The sequence below is a fragment of the Polypterus senegalus genome, chromosome 17 (genome assembly GCF_016835505.1).
Source record: "Polypterus senegalus isolate Bchr_013 chromosome 17, ASM1683550v1, whole genome shotgun sequence".
NCBI classification, from domain to species: Eukaryota; Metazoa; Chordata; class Cladistia; order Polypteriformes; family Polypteridae; genus Polypterus; species Polypterus senegalus.
This window is the reverse complement of record NC_053170.1, coordinates 96,944,206-96,969,373: the sequence shown is the minus strand read 5'-3', so window position 1 is coordinate 96,969,373 and position 25,168 is coordinate 96,944,206. Positions and strand designations below refer to the sequence as shown.

At 42.0% G+C, this 25,168-nt stretch overlaps 1 protein-coding gene across 6 annotated transcripts in view; it reads right to left on the bottom strand.

The window, feature by feature from the left end:
* recql5 (RecQ helicase-like 5) overlaps nt 1-25,168 on the bottom strand; it is a 90,226-nt gene that overhangs the window by 19,345 nt on the left and 45,713 nt on the right. For all 6 annotated transcript variants that reach the window (XM_039739481.1, XM_039739477.1, XM_039739479.1 and 3 more), the window contains 3 exons: nt 11,980-12,210; nt 7,981-8,074; nt 2,327-2,363 (listed from right to left, as the gene is read on the bottom strand). In XM_039739481.1, coding sequence (XP_039595415.1) covers nt 2,327-2,363; nt 7,981-8,074; nt 11,980-12,210 — 362 coding nt within the window. The remainder of the gene's footprint in view (nt 1-2,326; nt 2,364-7,980; nt 8,075-11,979; nt 12,211-25,168) is intronic.

Genomic DNA, 25,168 nt, shown 5'->3' with positions numbered 1-25,168 from the left:
TTCAGCTAGGTCTGTATTGGTTTTCTGCCGAGTACATCTTACGTAGAGGTGCAGACTCTTTTATAATAATACACTGTGAGGAAGGCTGTGTAACTGTAACAAGCGAAAAGAACCCTAAAAGATGAGCCTAACAGTGTGCTGCTGCTAAAGCATTACGCAGGTTAATGCTCAGCTGATGTCATTGTAATGTCAGGTTTTCCGTAAATGTACATTTTCTAAGAATCAGCTGCTGCAAACCTCTTCCACAATCCAAGATAGCAAAGGACATAGGAACAATTATCCAATTGTTAGAAACAAAATACAGCAAAACATACAGCAGTGAAACTGGAATGCGATGCAATTTACAAACAGATCATCCCACGTTATTGATTTGGTGATTTAAGGCAACACGTTGTCAATGCACTGATTGAATGTAAAAACGTCAGATTGCATTTAGAAAATCAGTTGGGACCTGCAATTAATGTATGGCCTCCGCTTATGAATAATCTCATTTTATGGTTCAACACTATGAGGGTTAGATGAGGGACTGAAACCAAGGGACTCAGCCAGCGACAAAAAGATACTCGGGTCTCTGGGTGCTTCCAGAAGGAAAAGACGTAGGATGTTGCAAGGTTTCTGGCTTGGTGTTTCAAGTTTAGTTTACTGGCAATGGAGGAGTTGATGAATAAAAGTGAACTGCTTCAGTCCAAAAAGGAAGAGGGTGTGTGGAATGGATGAATAGAAGAACGAAAAAAGGAGGTTAGAGAAGGTCTGGTATGTAGTATGCTTCTAGTTTAATATATTTGAAGATGAAGCACAAACGGGGGCTTTGTGGGGGTCAGTGCAGCAGGGCTTCACACCTCATATCAAACTGCAAGTGAAAAACAACATGGTAAGGCAGTCATTTAATTTAAGCGTTGTCAAATACGTAGGCCTGACGAGAAATGGAAAGGATATGACCAGTTTCTCACTTCTGTTCCAAAAATGAAACCCAGTAGATGGATGGATAGGACAAGCTTTAAAATTGGTCACCAGGGGGAAATTTGGCCCTGAAAAGAATCCCTAATATTGCTTGCACCCCAAGAAGATGATGCACTGGGCTGTAAAAGACTGCAGAAACAATAAGCAGATATCAGTTAGCAGACCAGCACCCTGGAAGATGGGTTGGTGTCACTGATAGAGCATCTCCCAAATCAACCCCCGAAAGCATTTTCGCCAAGACGCCGACACTTTTCATATCTCCTATAACAGAGGTGGGCAAAGTCGTTCCTGCAGGGCCGCAGTGGCTGACGTTTTTGTTGCAAACTAATGGCCTAATAAGACGTACTGCTTGCTCAAGTAACACTTCTGCGTCATTTTAGTGGTCTCGCTCCTTAAGATTTTTGAACCCTTATCGCTTATTTTAGTCTTAAAACAGTTGTATTCTCATTTTTTAATTGATCCTTATTAACAATAAGATGCAAATGACAAAAGAAAACAGCATTTCTCCATTTAGTTTTGTTTCCACTGACACCTGTGTGCACTATTTGGTTTAATTAAATACTTGGAAGGAAAGTGAAGAGAAAAAAGTGAAGGACCGAGAATTACTCCTCTATTTTAGGCTTCATATTGTTTGGATGATATCCTTAGAAAGGAAAAAAAAAACCTACTATATGAGAATGAGCGGACATGACAGAGTTAAAGCAACTAACAAGCCATGAAATTTAATTATTGGCAAGGATTGTTTTCTAATTAAGCAACTGGGTTGGATCAAACACCTGCAGCCACTGTGGCCCTCCAGGACTGACTTTGCCCATCCCTGTTCTATTGGGTAATCTTATACCATACAGGTTGGAGGGGAGCGAAGACAGAAAAGAGGGGGGGCTGCTTAAGACAGTTACACTTGGTGTGTTCCAATGGGCAGACTGGGCCCGAGTGTTTGTATGAATTACTTCATTGACATCTTGTAAAGCACTTTGAACTACACAGTTGGTATGAAAATGTGCTACAGAAGTAACTGTGGTGGTTGTTGTGTTTATTACCCTCTGTTCACACAGACCGCTTTCTCTCCTGCCATTATGGCTAACACCAGGGGTGCTCGAGACCACAATTAGGACAGGAATCAAGACATTACGGTGCAAGTCATTAAGCAGCAACTCTGCAGGAAATCCGCGATTCATCGGATTAAAATGGCAGGGTGACATTTCTAAAGATGCAGTGTTTACTGGACCATACAAGTACTGGTGTCACTCTTACCGTACCAGTATAAAAGTACATTCCTGGACTTAAAACAACAAATTCAGCAAAGGAACCCAATGCAGTGACCATCATGCAGGATTGGGACAGAAATCCTTCTGCTAGTACTGACCTGGAGGAACAAACTCCTCTCTTGGTTTTTCCTTATCCTGAAAGAAAAGAAGCAACACAAAGTGAATTTAGCAACTAAACTACAGAATCCGACTTAAACATTGGATCCAGCAAATGCAAAACATCCCCAAACACTTTTACAAGCAAATCGCGTGACTTCAGTTTGATGATTCAGTACAGCAGATGTTCGCCAGATGTCACCTACTTGTTGAGCAATGCTCTCATTTCTAAAGTTTCTACAGTCATGGTCAAAAGTTTTGAGAAGGACACAAATATGAATTTTCACAAAGTCTGCTGCCTCTGTTTTTATGATGGCAAATCACATCTCCTCCAGAATGTTCTGAAGAGGGATCAGATGAACTGCAATTAAATTGCAAAGTCCCTCTGTGCCATGAAAATTAACTTTAACCCAAAAAACCATTTCCACTGCATGTCAGCCCTGCCACAGAAGGTTCTTGTGACGTCATTTCAGTGATCATCTCATTAACACGGGTGAGATGAGGAGAAGGCTGGAGATCACCCTGCCATGCTGACTGAGTTAGAATAGAGAGGTGAAGAAGGCTTCAGGGTGCCCAAGCAAGTCCAGCAAGCGCCAGAATCCTAAAGTTGATTCGGCTGCAGGCACCGCCAGTGCAGAGCTTGCTCAGGAATGGCAGCATGCAGGTGTGAGTGAGGTGAAGAAGTTTGCAGGATGGCCTGGTGGCTGTCAAGAAGGGCAGCAAAGATGCCAAGAAAAAGCCATCAGGGACAGACTGATATTCTGCAAAAGGTACAGGGATTGGACTGCTGTGGGAAAAGTCATTTTCCCAGATGAGTCCCCTTTCCGATTGTTTGGGGCATCCAGAAAAAAAAAAAGTCCTGTGTCACGCCAACAGTAAAGCATCCTGAGACCATTCATGTCAGCCAAGGCAGTGGGCTCGCTCACAATTCTGCCTAAGAACACGGCCATGAATAAAGAATGGGACCAAAACATCCTGCGAGAACAACTTCTCCCAACCATCCAAGAACAGTTTGGTGACCAACATGATGGAGCACCGGGCCATAAGGTCAAAGTGAGAACAAAGTGGCTCGGGGATCAAAACATCAAAATTGGAGGTCCATGGTCAGGAAACTCCCCAGACCTTTTAAACCCATTGAGAACTTGTGGTCAATCCTCAAGGGGTGGGTGGACAACCAAAAAGTCACCAATTCTGACAAACCCCCAAGCATTGATTGGGCAAGAATAGGGCTGCCATCAGTCAGGATTTGGCCCAGAAGTTGATTGACATACAGCCTTCCAGGGCAAATTGCAGAGGTCTTGAGAAAGAAAGAAGGGCCAACACACTGCAAATATGGACTCTGCACATAAACTTAATAGAACTGTCAATAAACGCCTTTGAAAGTTATGAAATGCTTGTAATTCTACATCAGTCTACCAGAGAAACATCTGACAAAAAGATCTAAAAACAGTGAAGTAGCAAACTTGGTGAAAACCAACACTTTTGGCCACAACTGTATTAAAAAAAAACATTAAACACTGAGACAGTGCCTGATCTAGGATGACGTACACCGTGTCAAAGATGGTGGATTATAAATACTCCAAATAACGACTAGACGCCATTAAGGGCGTACAGTACTTTTTGCTTCTTGGGAGAGCTTCCTAAAATGAAAAACGCACCAGCTCTCTCCTCAAGTCTCCAACTTCTGCTCCAGTCTGTCTGATGGAACCCAGAACTCTTAGGTTTGAGCAGCCCACAGACTGCTTCAGATGAACGTTTCTTAAAATACTAGAAAGTTCTGGTGGCAAAGTGAATTACAAAAACCTCCTTTACCTGCCTTTTCTGCTTCTGAAATACAGAATACAGAGTTGTGAATTTCCCATTGGGATTAATAAAGTATCTATCTATCTATCTATCAACCAGTGATGAAAATGAAATGTGAACAAAAGCAGCTGGGGAAACACAGCAGGTCTGCGAGAACTCACAAGCTTCTCTCGCAGATGCACACCACAGAAGAAGTATAGCACCACAGCCACCCCTTCTTCATCTTCAACAACCATTTCCCTTTATTTAACCACTTTGACGTGAACTGAAATGCAAAAGCAACCAAGATATTACAATACTGCAGCATAAAACAGCCCGATTGTACAAGCAATGGAAGACAGCAATCAAGTTGAGCTGTTCAACCATCTCAAACAGAATGTCTAAATCCAGAAGGAAGACGCAGCACGTGGGATAAAGGAGGTCCAACACAAATCCCAGTGTCAACAGCTAATCCCCGTGCCAGCCTTACAGACAAAAGCTTTCCAACTCCGTCTAATCTCACCAGGTGAGCTACAAACGTCAGGCGTTTCTTGCTCACAGGCAGTGGAAAAGGGCAGATCACCCGAACTGCTTTCAGTCTCCGGATATTCTTGAAGACGCGCGGCCTCACAAACTGACATCTTAGGGGGACTCAGGTTTTCTAACCCCCTGCACCCTCATGTGTGCCTGCAGTTGGACCCTGCCAACCGCCTACAAAGTGAACTTGTGTTATGCTGCTACTCAGTTATCTAGACCGGGGTGGACAATGTCGGACCTGAAGAGCCACAGTGGCTACAGGTTTTCATTCCAACCCAGTTGCTTAATTAGAAACCAATCCTTGTCAATCTCAGACCTTATTTAATTTTATGGCTTGTTGCTCTGCAATGTAAGGTCTTCTATTGTAGGATATCATCCAAATTATTTGAACCCTAAAAAGGATAATTTTCAGTCTGTCAAGTGTTTTATTAAATCAAACTGCGTATGATGAACACACACAGATGTAAATGGAAACAAGCTAAACGGAGAACTGCTGGCTGTTTTGTCATTTACATTTTATTGTTAATAAAGCGCCCCGTGATCATCTTAGGCGACTGTGTGCAGAGGGTACAGACCTATAAATACCTGGGAATGCAGCTGGATGATAAACTGGACTGGACTGCCAATACTGATGCTCTGTGCAAGAGAGGAGAGAGCCGACTATACTTCATTATGGTGCTGGGCGATATGACGATATATATCGTGGGGACGATAGAAAAGTGTCTATCGTCCTATTTCTCTTCTATCGTTTCTAACCTAATTTTATCAATTACTAAAGAAAATATTGCATTAAATAGGCTATGACAAATGAATGATAATGTCTTGTCGCTATGCAATGCATACTCTACCCTTTATATAAGTGATAATCAAGAATAAAATGAACTTTTGCTCCATCTTGTGGTTTTGTGACAGTTCAGTTAAATGTCACTTCAAAATAAAGTTGCAAAAAAAAGTATGCAATGATATTTTTGTCAAACTTTTCAGAGAATAACTGGAAACTGTGGGTGGTATATCGTGATATATATCGTTATTGTGATATAAAATAATCCATATCGTGATATATGATTTTTCCATATCGCCCAGCACTACTTCATTAGAAGACTGGCGTCCTTCAACATCTGCACTACAATAAGATGCTGCTGATGTTCTATCAGGCAGTCTTGATTGGGAGGCAGCATAAAGAAGAAGGACGCCTCATGCCTGGACAAACTGGTGAGGAAGGCAGGCTCTATTTAGGAAAGAAGCTGGACAGTTTGACATCCGGGCACTGAGCAGGCTCCTGCCAATCATTGAGAATCCACTGAACAGGATCATCTCCAGACAGAGGAGCAGCTTCAGTGACAGACTGAGGAGACCCCACACTATGTGACTCTTCAATTCTACACACATGGGGGTAAACAATAAAATTATTCAAAGTTACTGTCTGTTTTTACCTGCATTTTTATTACTCTTTAATTTAATATTGTTTTTTGTATCAGTATGCTGCTGCTGGATTATGTGAAGTTCCCCTTGAGATTAATAAAGTATCTATCTATCTATTAAAACAGCGAATTCAGCTGTTGAAGATTGAAATAAGCAATTAAGAGTGGCGAACCATACCAAGCGAGACCACTAAAATGAAACCTCAAAACTGTCACTTTAGCAATAAGGGCTTCATCAGCAATAACTGAGATCTCATTAAGAAACTGGGTTGGAACAAAAACCTGCAGCCTACCCCGATCTAGGACTGAGGACTAAATGCACCCCTAACTTTCTGATGCTATCACTTGTTAACTTGGTTTGTACACACTCAAATGTCTTGTATATGTTAAATGATTTTATATTTTTGGGTAAAAGCACCTATGGATTAAAGAATAAGGCCTGGAAACTGAAATGTATTGCAAAGACTGCGGAAAGGCAGATCTGAGGGAAGCACGTTTGGCTGGCACAGATTCTTTGGCAGACAGTGAAACAGATAAGCATTCAGGCGGGGTCTGCACACATACACACACATTCACACTTCCTGAGGGCATGGAAAAAGCTGGACATTGACTCACGGCCATACTGCTCAATGGATTCATTCTACTGTTTTTGAAGGAAAAGAGAGAAAGAAAGGGATGATTGTTTATGTACAACAGCAAGACAGCAGCTCAGTCTTCTACACAGTCATTACTTTAGGTAACATCATCCTCCAAAATTTAGCATGTCAGACACAAATGCTCGGAATGGTCACAACCATGGCGCACGATATTCATAAGTGAACATGCAATAGCATAAAATGTTTAATTTCACAGGAGGGAATTCCCTGAAAAAATGTATTCATAGTGTCTTTCAGATTAATCATCAGGAGGGAACTGTTCATTGTTTTATATACTACTATTCATGTATATGCTATTACAAAGCATCTTAGAAGCATCATTACTACTATTACATTTACAAAAGTATACAACTGAGTAGATCATTTAAATTAGAGATTTCTTTGCAGCATCATTAGCCTGTACAAAGTAAACACATTTGATATTGTTAGTATTTACATCATATAGTTCAAAACATTAATCTTCTAAGGCATTTCATTTGATAAATGGCCACACAGGAGAGCCACCACTTGTTCACCACTTCTCCAAAACGGACTGGCAGGCCCACATATCAAATGCACATACAGCAGTGCTAGATGGCCATTTAACGTACTGAAACACGAATGGATATCTGCAACAAACTAAAAAAAATGTACAGATAGATAGACAGGACACTTCACACAACAGATGTATGACAAAAAAAAATAAAAACTGTACGACTGATGAGTGACACATTTTGGAAACTTCTATATACAGTAAATCATTGTTGTGCAAACGGTGCGCTGTTGAATTTTCTAGGGGCGCCGCGAAAACTTTTGTAAAATATTTAAAATTGCTAGTGTTTTTGAACTTTTGGTTGATTAAAAAAAAATATTTTATGTTGGAAAAACAGATAACAGAACACTTACGGAAATGAAGTGTAAGAAACGCGAGAGACTTTAAATGATCGACAAGGAAATGCGCGTCTGTCTTTCGAAAATTGATCCTCGCATCAATCTCATATGTGCTGAAAAACAATCTCAAAATTCACATTACTTGAATTTAAAGATTTATCCTTTGATTCCTTTATTAATAAAATGTCTTTCAAACTTGTAAAAATTAACTGTTTTTATTAGCGATTGTCCAGAGATTGTGTCGTCACAACTTTATTTGTGGGCAGTCCCTCAGGTGTGCCGCGAAAGAAACGTTTTGGACTTCGTGCGCCGCAACTCGAAAAAGGTTGCCTTTCACTGCAGTAAACAGATGCAAATTTATAGAAACGCATGCTATAAAAAGCTACATACCCGTCGCAAACCCATTTGTTTTTGGTAAAAACTGCTCCATTCTTTCTTTCGATGATCAGAGTCATCCTTATCAGCTTCTGAATCCTCATCACATCTATAAATAAAAGAGAGGAAGACATCAAACCCGGTGACACCTCTAATCAATCGTTTCTGTTTTTCAATAACTGAATTACAGTCTTATGAAATGACAAATGAAAATATTTAACTGTATGTAATACAATTCTAAGTGTTACTATTGTATGGAGGTTACTGTTTATATGCTCGTGTATTACAAGTCTATTAGAGAATAGACCTGTCAAAGACGAGGGACAGAATCGTTTAAAAATATTTGCTATCTTTCGCCCTACTTGTACTTTAAGTGTCTTTTCTCCATATTTCTGTGTATCTGAACCTCTCTTTATTGACCGTCTCCTCTGTCGAGTGTGTTCTTGTAAAGCCTGCTTCAATCATCATTTTCAAGGCTCCTTTCTCGCCTACAGTCTGATTTCAGTCTTTCCATCTTTGAAGACGACTCTTTCAACGTGTGCTTTTACTCTCCCTCATCCACTTGCTCTTCCTCTTTCATCACACCACCAAAGGCAAACTGACCAATCAGATTTCTGGACACACACAGTGTTTTATTATATAGTATAAATACTAAGTACTTAATACGTCCAGTTTTGAAATCACCGAATTAAAAGGTCACATAATAAAACTAATAAAATCAGTCAGATAAATCATTTACAATATTAACAAATCCATTTTTTTTTTTTACTAGTTTCATATTAAAATGGACTTGTTGTGCCACTCCACACTGAGATATGGCGACCATCAATAGCATGCATTTCCTAAAACTGCGTAATGAGCAAACCTTCTGCCAAAAGTACTAAACTGTAGTTAAGTGCAAGTTTTGCTCGAAAAACAAAGACACTGATGCATTGCCAAGAAAACATTTCGCTGAACATTTCACCTGTTATGCCAGACAATCTCATGTCAACCGAAAGAGGAAATAAAACAAATCAATTAACAAAACTATGCATGGAACAATCTAATCTTGATAAACTTTTCATGTTAATATCAATTTCTTGTTTCAGAAAATACGGTAAGAATGGCCTTGTAAAGTGCTGTTTATTATAGCCTTGTGGTAACTCACACCTCTCATTTAAGTTCTTGCACTTGAATCTTAACAATTACAGTTAGCATAAATGTAAGACTGCTGCAATAATTCTGTTTTTAGGGGAAGTTAAACATGCAGGCTTAGACCTTTAATCTGTCATCATATTAACTGTGTCATGTGGCAAGAAAAATGATTCCGACTTCATAAATAAAGAAAGCTACACACATTCAAATCTACCTGTAAGGTTCCATAACATTACAGTTTGTCATTTTACAAAGATTTGCTCCTTCCACGCACAAAGAAATGTTCCTAATACTTTTGTAGCCCGTTACATTCTCAAAAAATGCAAACTCCTCCCAGTTCTGATGGTAAGCCACCCCCCCTTACCCTTGGTGCACTGCACAGACTTGGGTTTCTATGGAAACTCTGCCCTTCTTCTGATATAACCCACCCAGCACAAAAGGCAATGCTCCACTTCTACACAACTTGGACATATTCTTTTGTGGCAATCTGCTCCATTTTTAAAACCTCCTCTTCTGTTTCCAAATTCTTATTTTCAGACTTCCCTTTCCGTTTCTGTTTGATGTAGATTGTGTTATCGCTGTTCTCATTCTGTACTTTTTTTTTTTTTTTTTATAAATTCTTATTTCAAGTTTCTGTTCTGCCCTGGCTGTGTATGAACTTGCACCTCATCCTTCACTAGCTGTAATGCAAATTTTCAGCTGGCATGTAAAGGTTTCCGTGTCTGCAGTTGGTGTTCACTTTGCTTGTCCACATACTTCCATTTGGGTCAGAACCTGGAAACCAAACTAGCAATACAGTCATATGAAAAAGTTTGGGAACCCCTCTCAGCCTGCATAATTGACTCTCCTTTCAACAAAAAAAAGATAACAGTGGTATGTCTTTCATTTGCTAGGAACAACTGAGCACTGCAGTGTTTTCCCAACAAAGATTGTTAGTGAAGCAGTAGTCAGTTGTATGAAATTAAAACAAATGTAAAAAACTGGCTGTGCAGAAATGTGGGTCCCCTTGTCATTGTGCTGATTTGACTGCATGTCACTGGTCAATGCTGATAACTTGGTTGGATGAGCTCATTAAGCCTTGAACTTCATAGACAGGAGTGTCCAATCATGAGTGGTAAAAGGTATTTAAGGTGGTCAACTGCAAGTTGTGCTTCCTTCCCTTTGACTCTCCTCTGAAGAGTGACAGACAACATGGGATCCTCAAAGCAACTCTCCAAAGATCTGAAAACAAAGATTATCGAGTCTCATTGTTTATGGGAAGGCTACACAAAGCTCTCTTAGAGGTGTAAACTGTCAGTTTCAACTGTAAGGAATGGAATCAGGAAATGGAAGGCCACAGGCACAGTTGCTGTTAAACCAACACAGCAGGTCTGGTAGGCCAAGAAAAATACAAGAGCGGCATATGAGCAGGATTGTGAGAATGGTTACAGACAACCCACAGATCACCTCCAAGAACATCTCACTGCAGATGGTGTATCTGTACATCGTTCTACAATTCAGCACATCTGTATGGCAGGGTGAGGAGAAAGAAGCCCTTTCTGCACTCACGCCACAAACAGAGTCACTTGTTGTTTGCCAATGCTCATTTAGACAAGCCAGATTCATTTTGGAACAAAGTGCTTTGGACTGATGAGACAAAAATGGAGTTATCTGGTCATAACAAAAAGCGCTTTGCATGGCGGAAGAAGAACACCGCATTCCAAGAAAAACACCTGCTACCTACTGTCAAATTTGGTGGAGGTTCCATCATGCTGTGGGGCTGTGTGGCCAGTTCAGGGACTGGGGCCCTTGTTAAAGTCGAGGGTCGGATGAATTCAACCCAATATCAACAAATTCTTCAGGATAATGTTCAAGCATCAGTCACAAAGTTGAAGTTACTTAAGCAGGGGTTGGATATTCCCACAAGACAATGACCCAAAACACAGCTGGAAATCTACAAAGGCATTCATGCAGAGGGAGAAGTACAATGTTCTGGAATGGCCGTCACAGTCCTCCGACTTGAACATCATCGAAAATCTATGGGATGATTTGAAGCAGGCTGTCCATGCTGGGCAGTCATCAAATTGAACTGAACTGGAGAGATTTTGTATGAGGAATGGTCAGAAATACCTCCATCCAGAATCCAGACTCTCATCAAAGGCTATAGGAGGACAGCGTCGAGAGGCTCAAAGGAGCAAAAGGAGGCTCAACTAAGTACTGATGTCATATCTCTGTTGGGGTGCCCAAATGTATACACCTGTCTAATTTTGTTATGATGCATATTGCATATTTTTTGTTAATCCAATAAACTTAATGTCACTGCTGAAATCCTACTCTTTCTATAGGGCATGTCATATATTAAAAGGAAGTTGCTACTTTGAAAGCTCAGCCAATGAGAAACAAAAATCCAAAGAATTAAGAGGGGTTCCCAAACTTTTTCATATGACTGTATGTATGAAACCACAAGCACAGCAGAGTAATATAATATTGACACAAAGTTAGAACGGAGACGAATTGTGAAGAGTAACTCGAAGAATTAAATTGAGAGAGATTTGCACTTTAAACTCTTTTGATGTCACGGTGAAGCAAAACCTCATCTGTCAGAAAAAGTGATGCTCGACCAATCTAAGCAGACAACACACACGTTGAAAGAAGCTTCGATTTTTGTCTGTAGTAAATAAACTAAATATATGCAGGTTAAGATAAATCATGGCAGAACAAGCAAAAAAAAAAAATACTGCAATGACATCAACCCAAAGACCAAGCATAGTGAGGCTGACTGGCACCCAACACTTTAAAAAGAATTAGGTTCAATGCAAAAAAAAAAGACAAACACTTCGCAAACGTTCCAAGGTTAATCATTTTCACTTCATGTAAAACTCACGAAATGAAACGGCGCACCTTTCAAAGCCGTAGCCATACCGCGCCCCTTCGTATAGGTCCCCATGAAAGCCAAACGGCCCGGACGCCTTGGCAGCTGGTCTTATGCAGGTCTTCCCCCAAGATGCTTCTAGCTGTTTGACATTCTCTATGTGTTGCCTCACTGCAGCTGGAGTCTTGCAGTAATCACAGGATTTTCCACAGAGGGGTTTCTCGTCTCCAAAATACTGAGCGATGGCAGCATGGCGGCACCTAAGAACAAACAGACAATTCCAAAATTGAGAGAGAAAAAGGGATAACCAGTCAATATGAATACTGAGCCCCATTCCATGTTGTTTTATACGCTCATTACAGTACTACGATTTACATACAGGACAATATTTCAGATTTAATGACCTGCTCAGAACTGCAAAGTAAGTTAACACTGAAGACTCAAATGGCATGTGGTGGTTAACAGGCCAGTGCCTTAAGCCATGAGGTCTCATTACTCACAAAGTGAAACACATTTATTGTCAGCGGGGCTTTAGCAAAGCTGTTGCACATAAATACAGTAGGTATAGAAAAGAATCCCCCCCCTTTGAAAATTCCCATTTCTTTCTGCTTTACAACCTTTAATAAAAACACACACAAAACATTTCTTCCCAGCTTTACTTACTCAATGCAACCGATAACATCCAAGTTTAAGATATCACAGCTACAGTTGAGAAGAATTTAAAAAAAACACAAGACCTGTCTTTTTGTTGACCCCCATTTTTTTTTTTTATGACAACCTTGAGTCTGTTGGGATTCTTCTCTATCAGCTTTGCACACCTAGATTGTGTAATATTTGCCGCCCCACTCTTTACAGTTTAATTGTTTGGTCAAATTGGATGGTGAGTGTTGGTGCTCTGCTATCTTCAGATCTTTCCACAGATTTAGGTCTGGGCTCTGACTGGCCACACCAGGACATTCACTTTTTTCTCCATCAGCCACTGTGTGGTCAATTTTGCTGTGTGCTTTGGGTCGTTATGTTGAAAGGTGAACACGACAACATCTTCAACTTTCTGGCAGAGGGTAGCAGGTTTTCCTCCAGAATTTGATGGTATGTTGCCCCATCCATTTTTCCTTCTACCCTAACGAGAGGCCCAGGCCCCCCACAACAGGATGCTGCCCCCTCCATGCTTTACTGTAGGTATGGTGTGTCGTGGGCGGTGAGCTGCATTGGTGTAGCGTTTGGCATTGAGGCCAAATAGTTTGATTTTGGTCTCATCTGACCATAAGAACTTTTTCCACTTGGCATCAGAATCTTCAAGGTGCATTCTGGGAAAAGCTCAAAATGAGCCTTAATGGGGCCTTTCTTGAGAAGTGGCTTTTTTCTTGTGACCCTCCCGAACAAGCCATAATCATGGAGCGCTTGTGAAATTCTTGTCACATGCACACAATGACCACTCTTTGCCATAAAATCCTGTAACTCCTTCAAAGTGGCCATTGGCTCTTGGTAGCCTCTCTTACCAGTTTCCTCTTTGCTCTTCCATCCAGTTTGGAGGAACGGCCGGATCCAGGGAGGGTCCTAGTAGTACTAAACACTTCTTTATGATGGACTTTACAGAGCTGCTTGGGACTGATAAAGCCATTGAGATGTTTGTGTCTCCATCTCCTGCCTTCTGTCTGTCCACAACTCTATTCCGGAGATCTTTTGAAAGTGACTTGCCTCCATAGTCAGCTGTTTGCTGTCAGTTGTACTACTAAGCAAGGGAATGAATGGACCAGGAACAGCTTCACTAATCACATGGATTACAGTTGAGCACAGGTGGAAGGAAGCCAGTAACCGCAATGGAGATGGTGGGCACTGACACCCGATTGGTTTGGGGGGATCCTTTATTCATCTCAGTATTTCTTGTTTTTTATTTTTTTAAATTCTTCTGAACTGTAGCTGTGATATCTTTCACTTGGATGTTAGAGATTGCATTGAGTAAGTAACGCTGGAAAAAACATTGGTTTGTGTGTTTACATTTAAGGCTGTAAAACAAAAAAATGGGAATATTTCGAAGGGGGTTCTTTTCTATACCCACTGTAAATATGTCTTGAAAAAGAACACCAACCCTAGCGCTATTTTTACCAAGCAACTTTGTTTTCCAGCTTTCACTACTAAAACTTGGAAGAGGGTGCTAAACTCCTGAAACAACTTTTGCTCCTCGTTTTCATTGCTAGACAAACAGATTTAAGGCACTGAATAACATTAATGTAATAAAATAAGAGCACAGAGACAGCAGATCAAGGGTTGGCGAGCCTCCCTGCATACTGGATGAAGGTTCCAGTGTTTCAAAGCAGAGAAAGTATACCGAAATGAACATCTGACAGTTACAGAATGGTTTCTTGACACTTTTATGGAGGGTTTTCTGGAAGTACAATTGGTGGGGAGGAAATGAGCTAAACGGAGGTGACGTTGATTGTGGAAGCCGGGGATGACGTCAGAAAGGGGGAAGGAACTGAAATAACCATGGCGAGACCGGAAGTGAGCTAATTCGGTGGAGACGGAAGAGAAGTCTTCTGTCGCGAGTGCCCAGGCGGTGGAGACGTGAACATTGTTTCAGGAGGTTTTTGATCTTCCAGCTTTCTATTGATGAGAAGGAAAGAAAGACATCAGCTCTCTATTTCAACCCGCTATCTTCCGTTCTTTTGTGCCCTATCGAGCCCCTTTGGCTGTCCCCCATTCACACGTATGTGACAACTTATACATAGCTATGCTACAGTATACATGAACCTGGTTTATAAATATGGGGTTTGTACTTTTAAACAGATCTGCATGGATGTGGAGGGGCTTGTGGGACTGTATACATAAAACCGGAAGAGAAGGATGTGGCAGGACTTTCATTTTTCATCAACCTGATCATTGGCAGCAAACAACAACCCTTTGTGAACTGGATAATCACAGCAGAAGGTTTTTTAGACACGGTTTCACTCTAACCACAGGACTACCACTGGCCAGCATGCAAGCTCATTCTTGATAAAGCCAAGCCACTGCTTGTGCAGGTCAACAGCTCCATGCTTAGCACAGCTGCCTTACTTCCGAGATTGAAGCTGGACAATGTCGGTGTACGACCTGCATGTTCTTCCCATGGCTTTCTCTTTCCCATACCCTAAAGTTGTGATGGTTAGCTTAAATGTCAGTTAAACTGCCCCAGGCGCAGTTAAGGGACACCCTTTGGACCCGCTGGAGGTAGCAGTGAAGGACAGAATGAAACAAAACCGAGTAGTGATAATAATAATAATCATCATCTGCGGTGGGCTGGAGCCCTGCCCAGTGTTTGCTTCCTGCCTTGTGCCCTGTGTTCACTGGGATTGGCTCCAACAGACGCCCGTGACCCTGTAGTTAGGATATAGTGGGTTGGATAAAGGATGGATGGATAATAATAATACTACATTTTATTTATACAGCACCTTTCCCCACGAGTGCCATTACAAACAATGCTGCACGTCCTCTCTGTGACACACGGACAGCGTTCAGCCAACAAAGTGTGTCGTCAAACACTGCTGGGGCTCATTTATACCCCTATGCCTCACTCTGACTGTAACTGCTCTTTTTATCTAACTAAAAAGATGACAATATGCAAGGGCAACTCAGGCCCCTTCTTTACTTCTTCAGTCAAGATGTAATACAGAAATTGGAGATCCCTGTGTTTATATACACACTAGGACAAGAAACAACATTGGTAAATCTTTTAGTGAGACATCTTAAATGTAAAAAATTAATAGACCTCTTCAGGCCAAGATTGATTTAGCAAGAGAGGAGAAGCAGGAGCTTGGTCCGCAATGCCGGTAATAAGTCGGACTCGTTTCCTGTTGAGGTTGGACTCCGCCAGGGCTGCCCTTTGTCACTGATTCCGTTCATAAGTTTTATGGACAGAATTTCTAGTCGCAGCCAAGGAGCGGAGGGGGTCTGGTTTGGTGACCTCAGAATCTCGTCTCTGCTATTTGCGGTTGACGTGGTTTAGTTGCCTTCATCGGACAGTGACCTCCAGCTCTCACTGGAGCGGTCCGCAGCCGGGGATGAGAGTCAGCACCTCTAAACCCGAGGCCATGGTTCTGAGCCGGAAAACTGTGGAATGCTCTCTCCGGGTTGGGAACACATTCCTGCCTCGAGTGGAGGAGTTCAAGTATCTTGGGGTCTTGTTCATGAGTGAGGGAAGAATGGAGTGGGAGGTTGACAGACGAATCGGTAATGTAATGCGGGCTCTGCGACGTACCATCATGGAAAAGAGAGAGCCAAGCCAAAAGGCAAGGCTGTCAATTTACCAGTCAATCTACGTTCCTACCCTCACCTATGGCCATGAGCTTTGGGTTGTGACCGAAAAGAGCAAGATCGCGGATACAAGTGGCCGAAATGAGTTTTCTCCGCAGGGTGGCTGGACCTTCCCTTACAGACAGGGTGAGGAGTTCAGTTATCCAGGAGAGACTCGGAGTAGAGTCGCTGCTCCTCTGCATTAAGAGGAGTCAGTTGAGGTGGTTCGGGCATCTGGTCAGGATGCCCCCTCGACTCCTCCCTGGGGGTGTTCCGGGCATGTCCCACTGGGAGAAGGCCACGGGGCAGACCCAGGACATGCTGGAGGGATCAGATCTCCCGCCTGGCCTGGGAACGCTTTGGGGTCCTCCCAGAGGAGCTGGAGGAGGTGGCTGGGAAGAGAGAGGTCTGGGCTTCCCTGCTTAGGCTGCTGCCCCCGCGACCCGACCTCGGATAAGCGGTGGATGATGGATGGAGAACAATGTATGGTCAAGATCTTTGGATAAGACAACTGTCCAACAAAGTCTTTGCAAGTTTCTAATGAGATTTTCAATATAATGTGGATCTGTAGTCAGGTTGTCTGTGTCAGTCTGAGAGATGCAAACAATCCTCATACCTGGCCATAAAATAAAACTCTTGTCTCTATTCAAACCATGTTGTAATGTATTCAATTTTAGCATGAGGCTGACTTCCCATTCTTTTCTCTCTTGCAGTGTTCTGAAACGGGAGACTTTGAAATGCGTATGCCGCACAGTATTTGAGATATCTCAACAGAAATTGAGTTGTCCGGACAAATGTCCTTAAAGAACAAGTGTGCCAAATTTGAACAAAAATAAAAAAAATAAATAAATAAATCAGTCCACTGTGAGCCAGGCTGTTTCATGTGGACTGACAAACAAGAAGATTGCAATAGGGGCATTTCATATTATATATGAACACACACCTATTTAAAAAAAAAAAAAGTCTTGTTCCAGTCAGGAACTTCTTAAAGGAATGCTTTAAAGCATTTAACTCCACTTAGAAAGTGGTATGCACATGGTACCCAGAGCCACATCTTCTTGGCAGATGGTAAAGTGGCGGCATTAACTCTGTCTGGGGTCAACCTAACTGGCTGTGTGTTTTTAGCTTGAAGCGGTTTCCCCAGATAAAAAGAACATAAGAGAACATGAAAATAAATCACACATAAGCAAAGAGGAGGGTGCAAATACATAATCTATATACCATATATACCTCGCGTACAAGTCAGGTCTTGAAACCCGAAAAAAATTGATCATAAAAATCAGACCCCGACTTATATGTTCATACAAAAATACGATAATTATTTTTCTTTTTGCCTCCTCCAATCTCACATCAGTTTCTCAGACACATCAAATTTTTTTGCAGCAGCTCAGTTACCAATTTCTTTCGCCACTTCAACGACTTTTCTTTTAAAGCCAGCTTCATATTTTCTTCTGATTAAACGCTCCATTTTAGATAATGGATGCTCTTACGATAAAGCAGTAGGAGAGTGTGAGAAAAAAAAAAAAAAACACAAAACAGTGCAAATGTCGCTTCGGAATAGTTCGGGTATTACCGTATGGTCACGTAGGCACAATACATAGAAAGAAAAGGGCGTGTGCTCCATGTTTCCTCTCTCAGGTGGGCACTATCATGTCATAATCTTCTGGACCAATAGCGTAAGTTTTACTCATTCGACTTACACGACCGACATTATAAAATACCATAAATTATACAGTAAAAAAATCAAGCCCCGACTTACCTGCGGGAGAACTTAAACGTGAGAATATACGGTATATAAAAGTCAATGTAATGTTCTCCCTGTGTCTGCGTGGGTTTCTTCCCACAGTCCAAAGACATGCAGGTTAGGTGCATTGGCGATTCTAAATTGTCCCTGGTGTGTGTGCCCTGCGGTGGGCTGCCGTCGTGCCCAGCATTTGTTTCCTGCCTTGCGCCCTGTGTTGGCTGCAATTGGCTCCAGCAGACCCCCCATGACCCTGTAGTTAGGATATAGCGGGGTTAGATAATGGATGGATGGATAAAAGTCAATGTGTGTGAGTGTATATATATATATATATGTATGTTCCAGCAACACTTCCAAACAGCCAGAGCGAATTTCATGAAACTTGATACACGTTTCTCATTGGTCGACTAAAAATACTGTTGGGTGAGATCAGCCCTAATCCACCCCCTTCTGGTCATTGTGATCTTGCGGTCTTGAATGCACTTTATCATCCAGTTGACACTCAAAATGATCACCAGAGGGCGAACTGGAGGTGACTGGCAGCATTCCTTATGTTCGAGTCCCACCGCCTGCCTGTTGCTTTTGAAATTAAATAGAGTCGGCTGGTTCAGAGCGTCAACTGGATGATAAACATACATACATACCTACAAGATCGCAAGACAAGCACATTAGTGAGTCTTCATTATTTGTTAATTTATTTTTGGAAGTTATATTTTTCTCAAATAATAATTGGAAAGAAAAAAAAAACAAAAAAAAACACACATTATTTTCCTCCCGGGCAACGCCGGGTATTTCAGCTAGTAACGGATCTTCTTCTTTCGGCTGCTCCCGTAACAGATAAAAAAAAAAAAAATGCTACAGAAAAAAATCAACAACATTAAAAATGTCAGCCACTCTTGGTTGTTTATGTTCAAGAAAAACAGCCAGTATTGGATCACAAATTCAGGTCACAAAGTACTGAATTTTCTGTTAGATTTACTTTTACATGTTATCTTAAAATTAGGCTAACATTTGCTGGTTTCCTTTTTTTTTATTTATTTATTTATTTTAAACCACAAAAAGGCTTCACCCTTAGCAGCGAGCCTGGTACAGGAAGTTTCCATTTTCCTACTAGTGCAGTCGTTTCAAAACGCTCTCTCCGCACAGGATAATGTCCCAGATTGAGGGTTATCACAACAGAAAGCCTCCACAGAGGCCACTCTTGCTGTCGGCAAAACACCAAGAAATCCTCTGCTGTACAACACACTTAACGGACACTCGATGGTAATCCAGAGACAAAAATCATATTGCAGGTTTTACAGCAGATCCTGACAGCCACATAAATGACACAAACCGCTTAAAGCGAGGGGTCAGTTGTCTTTCTTTTGAAGCGAATGGGGAGTGGATGCCCACACCCACGCAAGTCGTGAAAACAGTGGAGCGGTTACAAATTTAAAATAAACACACCACTCGTTTGGGCCAAGCTGGTCTAACTTTAGCTACAGATGTCCCTGTCTGTCAGACGTGATAAGCTGCCTCTCACCTCTACAGTTATCCTCTCCTCGACCACCCACCCATCCCTCTGATGTCAATGAGTAAAGGTGGCACCGGGACGTGCAGCCTCAGCTTTTCCTGAAGTCTTTTAGGCCAGACCTTCCTCGACCAGAATTTGCCAATTGCACGCCTAAACCCATTAGGTCATTTCGATTAACCTGCAGTGGGACAGTCCGCCAGATTTACAATTTTCCATTCTATTCTAGGATGTTCTTCTGTTCCCACATCCCAGAGTTTTTTCTTGTCTTCTTAGAGGGTGAAAGCTGGGGGTCTGTCAAAAAAATAGGGCCAGTTAAAGCCCATTGAGGCATTCCTTGTGTGATTTTTGGCTGTACAAGAAATATATTGTTGTGGTTCAAAAGTTCCTGGAACCTTCCATTCTTTGTTGACTTATTATAAGCCACGTGAGTTTCAAAACCCTGGGGTTCACCTCCATCACACTGCATGACTTTTCAGTTGTAGCCTTCATTTACTTCATTTAAATGTGGCGAGTTGGTAGCTGTCACAGCGAGCTCCTGTGGCCGCCACCATTCATATAGCTTGACATCCCCAGACCAAACTGTGACTGGCCTATTTGATTTTGTCCTATTTATTTTGTAGGGGTGGGCTCAGACTACATGATACACTCGTGAGACCACATCTGGAGTACTTTGTGCTATTCTGGTCACTACACTAACTGGGGCTCCTGTACATCTACGACAATACACTTTGATAAATTCTCAGGGTGACTGCTCTCTTATTAACCAACTCAGAAGCTCTCTTCTTTTTTGTAATTCTTCATGCACAGTATGTTTGAGGGGGTGGTTATGGTTTGTTAGAATAGTTCTTCTGTAAAAAGCAGCATTTCCTCTTGGGGAAAAATAAAAAGGTAGGTAGATAGTCCTCGATCTACAGTGCCAGTCAAACAGCAAATACTACTCGGACATGACCGATTTTTAATTTATTATTCCCCATAGGACTGCAAAGCCCCATTTTCAGCAGCCATTCTAAAAGGAGGGCAAGGCTGCCCTCTGAGTTTTCAGCTTGCTACACAAGTATTTACTTCTAGTTCCAAGATTACCATAATGCTGGGATAGTATCCATTTAAAAATTAGGTATTGGGGTACCAGTACATGTATACCAAGCAACACTAATGCACACAGATATTAATCTACTACATATTAAACAAAACCTGCACTGGTTGTCTGTTTCATTGGGGACACCTTTAGGTGGGATGCCTCTCTGTGTGTTTCTGCACTACCTACTGCCCAACATCAAAGTTGACCATCATTGATAATGACCCACCATGGATTTCCAAGCATGAAGAACTTTTAATATCTGATGCCCACTTCACTTGGGACTCCACAGGGTTACCGTCACAGAAAAATAAGTAAGCCATTGTGAACAGAGGTAATGAATAGGAATCACAGGTACAACACGCACAGGTTCTTTTAACAATGCTGGCCCATTCCTTCCCGACACCTAATTGAATAATTAATAGGTTTCCAAGGTGCACAGTTGCAGCAACAAAGAGGCGAGACGCTGTAGGTTATGGACATTAAGTTTTAATTTAGCTCCCTGGTTTACCTCAGTGCTCTGCTCTTTTCGCGAAGGCAAGAGATCTGATGGAGTGGTGCTCTGACCAGAGTCGATTCTGACAGGACAGGCTCTGGCACCACTAGGAGGCTTGATTAGTGTGTTGTTATAAAGGTTAAGTAAAACTTGCTTTGATTTGCACATTCTGTTAACCTTCTAAATTATTCTGTACACTTTCTGGATATAGAAAGTGATGGGCCCACTCCAACTCCCAGGTCCGTCTAATAAGATTTATTTCCAAGTTATTGCTCAACCACAGTGTATTGAAATCTAACATTTTTACTTCCTTCATTTACTTACATTAAATTTCATCTGCCATAAATCTTGCCAAGCCATATTCTGCCAAGTCCCTCTGCGATGATTCAACTGATTTTCAATTATCTGCCATTCTACCTAGCACTGACATCTAAGGGTCACCATATTTAACATCCGCTAATTCTATTTAAGGTTTTTCTTACCATAACCCTCTGCTTCCTACATTTTAGCTAATTTTGTGGGCATCTTCACACTACACCCTGCAGAAAAGCACCTCATGCCCACTGTAAATGATGGTGGAGGATATGTGGTGCTGTGGGGCTGTTTCTCTTCCAATGGCCCCGGGAACCCTGTTAGGGTGTATGGCATCATGAACTCCTTGAAATACCAGGACACTTTAAATCAAAATCTGGTGGCCTCTATCAGAAAGCTGAAGATGGGTCGTCATTGGGTCTTCCAGCAGGATGATGACCCTAAACACAGGGCAAAATCTACACAAAAATGGCTCAGCAAATACAAAATCAAGCTCCTTCCATGGCCATCTCAGTCTCCAAGACGTCAACCCCATTGAAATCAAGTTGACACTCAGAACGACCACCAGAGGGTGAACAGGAGGGGACTGTCGGCATTCTTTATGTCTGAGCGCCACCGCCCGCCTGTTGGTTTCGAAATTAAATAGAGTTGGCTAGTTCCGAGCGTCAACTGAATGATAACATACATACAAGACCGTAAGACAAGCACATAAGTGAGTCTTTATTGTATTGTTTAAAGTTGTGTTTGTTTTTAATTATATTTTTCTCAAACAATTAAAAAAAAAAAACAAACAAAAAAAAAACACTTTATTTTCTTCTCGGGCAACACCGGGTGGGTATTTCAGTTAGTTATATCTCTATTATAAAAGGAAATCCTGGGACAAGACTTTCTCGGAGATTATTTCAGATCCCGCGAGACAAGACATTTTGCCAAGAAATTTTGACAAGTCCCGCCCTCCTCTCAGACATTGACAGCCACGCCCACGGTCCACTCACTTCTCATTTGTGTGAATGCTATTGTCGGAGACAGTTCCTGCGCTCTCAGCTTCAACCGGGGTCGGAAATAAAAGACAAAGAGTAGAAGACAAAGCAGAACGTCGTAAAGAGGTTCAAAAACGTTGGTGCGATACACATGCAGAGCAGGTTAGAGATTGTGACAGTACTAAAATTCAAAAGTCTCAATAAACTGATAGTAAAGATCGCATTAGCTCTAACAAATGGAAATTATTACTTGGTGTAATAACGGAACAGTGAAAAGAGATTGAACACATGGACATGGGCGATATGACAGAAGTATGTAGATTTTGTTCGGCTTTAAACTTTAAATTAGGGGACCTGTAGATTGTCTAATTCTTTTTCCCTGATGGCAACAGTAGTGTTTCTTCCCAATGAAGAGGCGTATCCGCGAGAATTAAAAGATTTGTTATTTGGTGAAAGTGAAATCCACATACGCGAGCGGCAGAGACGTGAAGTGGCTGGTGCGCCCATGGTCCACTCACTTCTCATTCATGTGAATGCTATTGTCAGACACAATCCCTGCGCTCTCAGCTCCAAGCAGAGTCGGAAATGAAAGACAAAGAGTAGAAGTCAAAGTAGAACAAAAAGTGAAATCCACAGACGCGAAGTGGTGGGTGCGTAGCACAGGCCGGGGGGTTGGCAAGCATAGTGAGCATGGGCGAAGCCCCCTAGTATATATAAATATAGATATTTTCCCTAATTGTATCCTTTTGTTGCCAACTCCTAGGTTTCAAGCATTAAAAGACCTGCTAAATATGGCTTTCCCCATTTGATACCATGCTGACTACTCACTAATATACCTGTTCTTAAGATGGGAGGCTCAGGCTTTTCCTAAATATTTCTTTTCCATCACTGTCCTATAGTTATTTGTATTCAACAAATCACCTGTTTGAGAGACAGCGTGATAGACAGATAGAAATAAGTACTGTTAAGAAATATAAAAATTGTCCTTAGGGGTAATTCATCTTTCACAGACTCAAGAAATATAGAAATATAACGAACAACTGCCACACTCCATCAAATACAAAAATTACAAAAAGAAGGAAACTTTGGACTTGGCGAATGATAAGCAAGCAGTCCCAGTGAAGCATTATAAAGACATACTGTCACTGATATAAAGGAGATTCAGTTGTATTTCTTGACAAAGTTCTGCTGAATACCTCGTTGGTGAAAAGTCCTCATGCTAGTGTGTCAGAGAGGGGATGTACAGAACTGTTCATAGGGTTACTATATAAAGAGTATTATTAATTATTGTTATTATAATGGCCATCAGCTTTGTCTTCATTATCTCCTCTACTATTACCAGTGGGGCAACAGTGCAACCCATAGCTAAGCTAGCCTTGTTGATTCGGTGGTCTCTCTTGAAGTGATGTTACTGGCCCAGCACACCACAGTGTAGAAAAAAACACACCGAGTTATGTAATAAAAGGAAACGGAATACAGAATAACGAGATAATGCTTGCCATCTTCTCACATGAAGGTGTCAACTATAGAATGTTACTTAACAAAAATGCTTGCAAGTAGGTTTCGACTGAAGTGAAAGCAAAACACACGCACACAAGAAATGTGCTTACAATGGGCTATTTGAGATATTAAACTGAAATATTTTAAAGTAATGTTTATCAGCGGTCACACACGTGCGCATGGGAGGCAGCTAATGGGCTTGAGTAGGGGCAATTCCAAATCAGACCGGGATGTGGCAGAGTGCACGGACTCTTTTTCTCCCTTTCCTGCAGACCATTCACAGGAGATTCCACCTGGCCCTCTTGACGTCACTTCCGGGTCCGAGCCTATGGAAGACCACCTTGTTGGCTCCGGCGATGTCACGTCCGGGCTCGAGCCTATTGCTGAAGACCCTTATGAGCCCGACCCCTTTGACCTCACTTCCTGTCTTCCCCTTTAAAAGCCTCCCCCTTTTCCCTATTCCCTCAGTTCTGTTTTGGACTCGGTTTTCTGCACATCAGTGCTGTGTAACATTTTTACAATTTTGCAGCCAGGATACCAAATATACGGGTGGCTGCCCCAAACCTTGCTATGGCTTGTGGTCAAGTTTGTGACACAGCCTTTATTGACAACCACTAGTCTCACATACTGCGGTGAGCTGGCGCCCGTCCTGGGGTTTATTCCTGCCTTGCACCCTGTGTTGGCTGGGATTAGTCCCAGCAGACCCTATGTGACCCTGTATTAGGATATAGTGGGTTGGATAATGGATGGATGGTCTCACATATCACGGTGGTGCAGTGGTAGCGCTGCTGCCTCGCAGTTAGGAGACCTGGGTTCACTTCCCGGGTCCTCCCTGCATGAAGTTTGCATGTTCTCCCCGTGTCTGCGTGGGTTTCCTCCCACAGTCCAAAGACATGCAGGTTAGGTGCATTGACGATTCTAAATTGTCCCTAGTGTGTGTGTGTGTGTGTGTGTGTGTGTGTCCTGCCCAAGGTTTGTTTCCTGCCTTGCGCCCTGTGTTGGATAGGGTTTGGCTCCAGCATATCCAAGTGACCCTGTAGTTAGGGTATAGCGGGTTGGATAATGGATGGATGGATAGTCTCACATATCCATTACAATTTTCCATTGTGGTGTCCTGGGGAGCAGGAGGGCTCAAAGCAGGAACGCTCATGTCCGCACACACCCACGTGCATTGATACCAAACTAACGTATAGTAGCTGATTCATCCAACACGTATGTCTTTGGGATTTGTAAAGAAGTGGTTGAACGTTCGCATACATAGTGTAGCACAAAATGGGGCCAACAGCGATCAGGTCGGGAAGTGACTGCGGGTTCTTGCAGCAGCAGGCCAGA